Source organism: Lycium ferocissimum, chromosome 9, assembly GCF_029784015.1.
Source record: "Lycium ferocissimum isolate CSIRO_LF1 chromosome 9, AGI_CSIRO_Lferr_CH_V1, whole genome shotgun sequence".
Taxonomy (NCBI): Eukaryota; Viridiplantae; Streptophyta; class Magnoliopsida; order Solanales; family Solanaceae; genus Lycium; species Lycium ferocissimum.
The window spans coordinates 66,829,499-66,838,800 of record NC_081350.1 but is presented as its reverse complement, the minus strand read 5'-3'; the positions used below and the strand labels follow the sequence as shown (position 1 = coordinate 66,838,800).

Sequence of the window (9,302 nt, the reverse complement as noted above, 5' to 3'; positions counted from 1 at the left end):
TATAGTCAAAAACACCCAAATGTAGATCGTACATCGAGTGCGGATCATATTCCTTTCATGATGACTACTAACCTCTCGTGTCTAGAATTACAACATTTAGTCGAATATTCAAGTTAACTATTTTATACTCAAAAGCGAGCCTTTTCTCATGACTACTACTATCCCTGAACCATGATTACGTTAACCTGAAAAAAACTTCAGTAGCAACCTCAAATCTTGATGTAGGAATCACATTCGCATTTCAACGATTATGGACATCAACCTCGGAATTATGCTACCTATTTTTGACTATATATATGAATTGATGACTCAGCCCCTTCGGCACGTAGTCATTTAATCCATATCGTCATCTTGAGGAATGAAGCTTACCTCGGTGGCAAGACTGACACTGTTATGTCCCGTATCTTTACATAGGGACATTGTAAAGCTAAGTGCGACAAGTTAAAGACAAAACTGTTTTAGGGTTCCCGGTAAGGGTTTTCACCTCCCGATTTTGTTTCTATGCACAAGTTGCCTATAGATTTCAATTGGTATGGAAAGATTATTGGAGATTAAGGATTAATTAACCATAAGTGGGTTTATTAAGTGAGATTGGGAACAAAAATCACGTCATTACTTTAAGCCATGTTTGGCCGTGCATAGTAGTGCAATGGTCAAGGATTCTTGACCAAAATATTTAAGTGGGACACTTGTCCAAACCTTGCAATGCATATATAAGGTAAAATCTGGCTCATTCCACATTTCACAATTCATTCTACACATTACAAGTTAGAGAAATATAGTGATAGAGAGGGAAGCTCTCTTGCCATAAGTAGGAAGTGAGGTGTTCCAAACTGCTCCAAAAATCTAGTTTCTCCATCAAATTAACTCTTCATCAAGTGTATAAGAACGTGTAGTAGTTGTTGGGAAGAGACAAGGAGGTGTAGCATTCAATAGAGTTAAAGATTCAGCCAAGTTGGAAGGACAAATTGCAAGGTAAGCATGATCATTGTTCTTGTGTTGTATGAAGATTTGAATGTATAATTCATGCATGTTGCTGTTGGATTGATGTTGTGGTTGAACTCAAGAGTGAGCCGTGAGCTTGGTGAAGCCATGGTTGGTTTCATGTTGCATGTTTTGTTGATGAATTGAATGTGTGTCAACATATGTAAATGAACAAAGATTGTGAAAGTTGGTTTATAATGTTGCGTTGATATTGGACCGTCCTCTAAAAATTTACATGAGCCGTGTGTTGTAGGCTTTAATAGAGTCATGTTTAATCTTCTTGTACATATATATTGGATGTGAATTGAAGGTGTTGTAATGTGGATAAATGAGTAAAAATCGAGAAGTTGTAAGAATGACATTGAAGCCGTGTAAGGGGACTGTTTAGGGAAGATTATGGACTGTTTTGTGCCAAATTTTGATTGTTGATGTTGTGCACATTGTGATATATTGTATGTATGTTGAATATGTGAATTAAGGTGTTAGTGAAACAAATCATGTAGAGATGTGTGCGCTCCCAAACCGTAGAACGTTTTGAGGTTAGAAGTGAAGTAATGTTGTTGAATGATTGAATGTCATTATGAACATGTAGCAAAAGTGAAATGGTATTGTTGTATGGGCTGTTTGGCCGTGAGTTGGGACTGAATTGAATGATATACAAGCTGTCCAAAGTTCCCTAAGGCATGTTAAACAAGTTTTGAATGAGATAAGGAAGGAATGATTAGCAATGTTAGCTTGTAACACTAGTTGGTTTGAATGCGAACGAAACGTCGTCTAAATGTTTGAAAGGGATTGTGAGTGTTAGAGTGCGTATTAAAATCCTTTGTAGACTAACTATAGCTCTTGATATCTTGATATAGGATAAGTGTTGTTGGGCAGCAAGTACAAGTTATTATACGATTAAACGCTAAAGATACGCAAAGCCTATTCCTTCCTTCTTTTTGGCATGTCCTAGACGTAAGTAAGGTATAATACGAGCCTCGGGTGACTCCACTCTCTAACTCGCTAGTATGACATGTGATTGTTATTCGTCCGTAATGTTGAAAATGTTGATATAATGGAACTATGATCTCGTTATTTATTACATAATGGACTAGTATGTGATGCATGAGTTCTTATTCTTAAAAGGAATTGCGCAAGTATGCTTGATTTTCATAAAAGGTAACATGCTAATGTCCGAGAACCGATTTGGTTTACTATTCATTGAGTCTCAAAAATGCTTTATATGTATATGTGGTTGCTTATTACTCTTGCTCGTCTTTACCGCTATATCCTTCAGAGTCCCGGCCGTATGTTCTCGTGCGCACAACTATTATACTATTCACCGAGTCCCTCACTAGAGGGCCGGGACACGTTATATATATATATATATGATGATGATGATGATGATATGATGATATGATGATTTGGAGATGGAGGCCAGGAGGGCGTACATTCCTTATTACCGAGTCCCTTACTGAAGGGCCGGGACACGTATATGCTTATGTTTATAATGTTATGATTATAATTACCGAGTTCCTCGCTAGAGGGGGGACACGTTATATATGTTACATACGTAATGATTATGCGCCTTTGATTATGAAATACTATAATGACATTATATGAGAAACGATACGGATGAAATATGTTCAAAGGCAAGTTCTATGAAACTCTGTTTGTTGCATTGAATCTGTTCACCTTGTCTCGTATATGATTCCATTTACTATGTTCATGCTTTACATACTCGGTACATATTCCCCGTACGACCCCTTTCTTCGGGGGGCTGCGTTTCATGCCCGCAGGTGCAGACGCTCGTTTCGGGGATCCGCCATCCTAGGATATCTACTCAGCTATTTCAGAGTGCTCCTTTGTTCCGGAGTATAGTTTTGTGGTATAACCTTTTGATATGTACATATGTTATTGTTCGAAAGTACATGGGGCCTTGTCTATATGATGTCGTTGTCACTCTTAGAGGTCTGTGGTCACAAGTGTGGGTCTATGTGTGTGGTTGTTGTTTTGTTATATGGTTATGACTTGTGTTTGGGGCGTACCCATTGGTAGTGGCAGCCTTGTCGGCTTGCGTAGCTAGATATGTTTATCATGGCAGCTATATATGAAGGTAGCCTCCTCGGCGTGTGTTTGTTGGGACGTTCCCCTATATATATATATGATAGCTTTGCCAGCTTTTGCGCGATATTAACTGTTATAGGCTGTAGCTCTTCAGGAGATAAGTAGCTTCGACTTGCATATGTTTTGCCCTTATACTTATATCACTCGTTCATGCTAAATGTATGACTATAGATAGCAAGTGTATACGAGTGTCCAGCTCGGGCACTAGTCATGGCCTACGGGGTTGGGTCGTGACAGACACCTTCCTTTTTTGACTTTGGGGAAGAATACCCGCCCGTCGACAGGGTTCACATCTTCCGAAAGGACTAGATTTGATTGTGAATACAACATTTCAATACCGATATCAATGCGTCGTCTTCAAATTTAAGATTTTTAAGATGTCTAATCAGTCAATGTATCAAGGCAAGCCATGCGACGTCTAGGCCGGGGTCTCAATACCTTGACACAATACTGTTTAGTAGAGACCAAGCTTTCGGTAAACCTTTATTATATCTTTCAGTAGTATTAAAGTTTTCTATTTGTAAAAATCTTTGTGCTCTGCAAAACGATCAAACTTATCAGCGTAAAACAAACTTTACTTAGGGAGGGCTTCATTACCCTTTTGTATATGCTTCTGTGCCGCTATTCCTTGAAGCTTCTTCTTCACTTGGCTTGTTGTCATTATCATGTTTTAAACATCTTAGCAAAAAAGTTAGTGTAAAACATCCATGATTGTTTGCTCTTGCATCCACAGAAAATTCGTCAGTTTCCTATATGGTCGACCGCTCTCCCTACGCATGGACTTCTTCCATTCACAATTCGGCTGGAAAGGATGCTCATTTTCCTAAATCTTTTTTTTTAGCAGAGCTGAAAAGTTTTTGGGTGATGATTTTGGAAAATATATGTATTTTTGGTATATTATATATGTTTCAAAAATGCTATATTTTATACACGCCTTTTTAATGTCATGACATTAGTTACTCAAACAAGACCTTCTGCCTCCTCTTCTTCTTCTTCTTGATCTTGACTTGTGAAATTTTTGAATCCCTTTTGAAAATTTTGCCTCAGTCTGTATACATCTTTGTACCAGCTCGAATTTCGCTATACCGAAGGAATTTTTTAGAGCCTCTCAAAAATTTTGCCCCAGTGTAAGTGTGTACTTGTCGATTCTTGATTTTACCGTGCTTGAGGAATTTTTGAGATTCGTCTCAAAAATTCTGCCCCAGTGTAGAAGTTTTAATCAGTTCGTTCCTTTGAACTAATATATTTAGAGAATTTTTGAGAGGACCTCAAAAATTCTGCCCTAGTTTCCTTGTGGGGTTACCTTTATCTTTCTTTTGCTAGATCAGTTACGAGGTTTCCTAAGGTTTATTGAGAATTTTGTTTGGAATAACCAAGCTTGGGAGAGCGCCTACGTATCCCAAATGGGAATCAGGTCATAACGTAGTTCAAAATACATAATTTTGAATTTTTGGTTTAAAGCGACCGAGCTTGGAAAAGCGCCTACGTATCCCCTTATAAGTGTAGGGAATCAGATCCTCGCGTAGTTCGTACATAATTTGGATTTGTTTTTTTCTAAGAAAAATGCAAAATTACAAGTAAAGGAAATGCAATTAAAGTAACATAAACTGTAAAAACTCTAAATCTTCATAGTCATCTTCTTCTTCATACGTAATATATCTTGATGGCATCTGAATTGATTGTCCTTGGCCACTCTTGACCATCCATCTCAGCAAGTACCACAACTCCTCCTGATAGTACCTGGCCCTTGCCAGTTTGGCACGAACTTTCCTTTGTATTCTTCTTGATTAGGGAATATTCATTTGAGCACCAATTGCCTGATTTGAAAAACCCTAGTTCTTACATACTTGTTGAAAGCTCACGCCATTCTTTGTTGGTACAATTGACCATGGCAAACAACAATCATTCGCTTTTCATCTATCAAAGCCAATTGCTCATACCTCCGGCATCATCCAACTCAGCTTCTTGTATTATTCGAAGTGAAGGGATTTCTACTTTGGCTAGTATACTGCTTCAGTGCCATACACCAACAGGTATGGAGTGGCCCTGGTTGAAGTTACGCGATGGTGCGATATCCCAATAATGCATAAGGCAGTTGTTCATGCTATTCTTTGTAGTTATCAATCATCTTTTTGAGGATCTTCTTGATGTTTTTGTTGGCAGCTTCCACAGCCTCATTCATTTGTGGTTGGTATGCTGTTGAATTCCGGTGAGTGATTTGGAACTGCGCACACATTTCTTTCATCAAGTGGTTTTTCAACTTAGCCCTATTGTCTGTTATGATTGATTCTGGGATACCAAATCAGCAGGTGATGTTGTTGCGCACAAAATCCGCGACTACTTTCTTTGTTACCGATGCATAAGATGCCGCTTCTACCCACTTGGTGAAGTAGTGTATGGCAAACAAAATGAAGCGATGTTTGTTTGACGCAGCTGGCTCAATTGGTCCTATGACATCCATGCACCAAGCGGCGAATGGCCAAGGCGACGTCACAGCATTCAGTTCTGTTGGAGGAACCTTTATCAAATCTCCATGAATCTGACACTTGTGACATTTTTGGACAAATTTGCTACAATCGTTCTCCATGGTTATCCAATAATAACATTCTTCAGATTTTGTTTGCTAGCACGAACCCATTCATGTGAGGCCCGTAGGTTCCAACATGCACTTCTTCAATCAATCTTGTAGCTTCGACAGAGTCAACACATCTAAGAAATCCCAAATTTGGGGTTTTGTTATACAGGACATTCTTGTTGAGAAAGAAACCATTCGCCAACTTTCTGATAGTTTTCTTCTGGTTGATGGTGATTCCTTCAGGATATTCTCCTTTCTCTAGGAACATTTCAATGTTAACGTACCAAGGTTTTCCATCAGTCTCTGCCTCTACAAAAGCACAGTAAGCCGGTCGATCTCTAGTTTCAACTTTGACAGGATCAATGTATCTACTATCAGGATGCTGAATCATTGATGCTATTGTTGTCAATGCATTAGCGAACTCATTCTGGGTTCTTAGTATATGCTTGAACTTGACTTCTTGGAACCGATCTGCCAATCTTTGCACAAGTCCGACATACGGTATGATCTTCTCATTTTTGGTGGCCCACTCTCCTCGAACTTGATGAATCAACAAATCCAAATCGCCAATTACCTGAAGGTTTTGCACATCCATGTCAAAGGCTAAACGTAGACCCAAAATACATGCTTCGTATTCAGCCATGTTGTTGGTGCAACTGAAGCTCAACTTGGCTGCCACTGGGTAATACTGTCCTGAGTCTGAAACTAAGATGGCTCCGATTCGCGATCCTTTAAAATTGACTGCTCCATCAAAGAATAATTTCCACCTTAATTCATCTTCATTCTCTTCGCCCTCAATTGCCATTATTTCTTTATCCGGGAAGTAGGTCCACAAAGGTACGGGATTGTCATCTACTGGGCTTCCAGCCAACTTTTCTATCGACATAGGCTAGCGAAAGATGTACCTTAAGGGGTCCATTCTTAAGATCAGATGAGTTGTGTGTACAGCCATATAATGCCTTAATTTCTGAGACACCCAAGTTAGAGTGCAACACGTCTTTTCCACCAAGGAATATCTGGATTCACAGGGTGTGAACTTTTTACTGATGTAATAGATGGATCTCTCTTTCTTGCTTGTTTTGTTATTTTATGCCAACATGCACCCAAAAGCATTTTCTGATACTGACATGTATAGCAACAAAGAACTTTCCAGCCTTGGCGGGATCAAAACGGGTAGATTTGACATGTATCTCTTGATTGTGCCAAAGGCTTTCTGACAGTCCTCCGTCCATTTAGTTGTAGCATCTTTCTTGAGGAGTTTGAGAATTGGTTTTATGATTACTGTGGACTGGGCGATGAAGTGTCTAATGTAATTCAACCTTCCTAAGAAACTCATGACCTCTTTCTTTGTTCTTGGTGGTGGGAATTCTTGGATTGCTTTGATCTTTGTGGGATCTAACTCAATACCATGATGACTGACTACAAATCCTAGTAATTTTCCAGCAGGCACTCCAAATGCGCATTTTGCAGGTTTCAACTTTAGATCGTACTTGCGGAGTCTGTCGAAGAATCTTCTTAAGTGCTCGAGCTGATCATCACCCACTCGAGACTTGATGATGACGTCGTCCACATACACCTCAATCTCTCTATGCATCATATCATGAAAAATGGCGGTCATCGCCCTCATGTAAGTAGCGCTGGCATTCTTGAGCCCAAAAGGCTACACTCCCCATGGTGTGATGAATGCCATCTTTTGAGCATCTTCTTCATCCATCAATATCTGATGATAGCCCGCATAACAATCCACTAAAGATTGCACCTCGGGCTTGGCGCGCTTATCAATGAGTACGTGAATGTTCAGGAGTGGGAAATTATCTTTTGGGCAGGCGCGGTAAAGATCACAATAGTCCACACAAATCCTTATTTTCCCATCTTTCTTTGGTACCAGGACTATGTTTGCTAACCATGTCAAGTATGGTTTCACCTTAACCACTCCCGACCGAATCTGTTTTTCTACTTCTTCTTTAATTCGGATGCTGACATCAGGCTTTGGCTGCCTGATTTTTTGTTTTACACAAACCCGGCATATCGGCGTATGACCAAGCGAAAAAATCTTCATATTCTGTCAAACTCCGATACCTTTCTTTCTCAGTTTCTGTCAAATGCGCACTTATTCTAGTTTCCCGGACAACCTCTTCATTTCCTAGATTAACAGCCTCTGTTTCCTTTAGGTTTGGCGTTGGTTTTTTCTCGTATTCCTCCTCGATATCTATCAACCCTTCTGGTTCAGTTACCACTTCTTCTTGATCGTCGTTTTGTTCGTCGTCATTTTTACTTGTTTTGTAACATATCATAACTTTATTTGTGGTCTCTGTATTATTACTGTAAAACAAAATAACACGGCTATTAATTATGTAAAAGCAATTTTAATTACGTGTGTGTATATATATATATATATATATATATAGGTAAAGTAAAACGATTTCATCTTATTGTAAACTTTGAGGCATTTTTATTGAAATTTAAAAGAGCGATACAATCTGTGGTCCTGACTCAGAATGGAACATCGAACCATTTCTGTTATTAAACAACACGTAATAAGGAAACATGAAAAGGCGATAAGTCGGACCTCAAAGCCGACTTTCATCGTTTTTTCTGACAATGAGCATTCTTTCTACCGCAGAGTGAACAACGGGGTAGAAGTCCATCCATTTGTTGTTTCCACTGGCTCAACTCGTCCAATGTTTCGAAGCATTCTTCAATGATGGATGCGCATTCCTCTTCCCAAAACAACGTCCATCAACCCTCTTCTGGGTCTTTGCTGTTGTGACTCAATGGGCATGCTGTGAAGGACTGGTATAGATGAGGGAACGACTTTCTCATTTCAACAGGACCTCTTGGTCCATATTTTGCTTCTTTTTCTTCTGCCTCACACGGCTAGTATCCAACGCCAAATCAATATTTCCCATTTTTTATACTCACTGGTTCTTTGATTCCTTGTAAGTTCTTTCCCAGACCTTTCCTAGGTTAAAATCCACTCTTTATCGTAGTTGTAGCAACCATTTTGTAGACCAGTGGCATAGGGATATCTTCATTATCTCCCCTATGGTTTATCATGGCTAGTTCAACAGTGTGAAAATCAGCACCAACTGGTGACTTCTCTATGACAAGTACGGAGTTGTTCAGATAGTTGTGAACACTTCCTTTACCGTGTATCACGAAATCTTGATCATCCCAAATGAATTTGAGAGACTGGTGCAACGAAAATGCTACCGCTCCAGCGGCGTGTAACCGGGGTCGTCCCAATAATAAGTTGTAGCTTGTTTTGATATCCATGATGACGAACTCCACTACGAACTCTGCGGTACCCATTTGTATGTGTAGATCTATTTCTCCAATTGGGTCGCTGGTTGCGCCATCATAAGCTTTTACATTTGTTCAACTCTGACGGATTTTGCCAACATCGTACCCGAGTTGTTTCAAAGTAGTCATAGGACATATATTTAAACTAGCCCCTTCGTCAATCAGCACTTGAGGGATAATCTTGTCACGGCATTTGATTGTTATGTGCAAGGCTTTATTGTGGGACTTACCTTCCCTTGGTAAATTCATCATCAGAAAATGATAGCCTATGCGCTCGTACAACATACCCCACGATCTGAGCCAATGTTTCACTTATAGTGTCAGCGGGCAC

General features: G+C 39.6%; 1 protein-coding gene across 1 annotated transcript; it reads right to left on the bottom strand.

Moving 5' to 3' along the window:
- Window positions 1-6,755: 6,755 nt before the first annotated feature.
- On the bottom strand, window positions 6,756-7,286 carry LOC132032178 (uncharacterized mitochondrial protein AtMg00860-like). Its single transcript, XM_059421950.1, has one exon. The coding sequence runs from the start codon at window positions 7,284-7,286 to the stop codon at window positions 6,756-6,758; it is 531 nt and encodes a 176-aa protein (XP_059277933.1).
- Window positions 7,287-9,302: the final 2,016 nt, after the last annotated feature.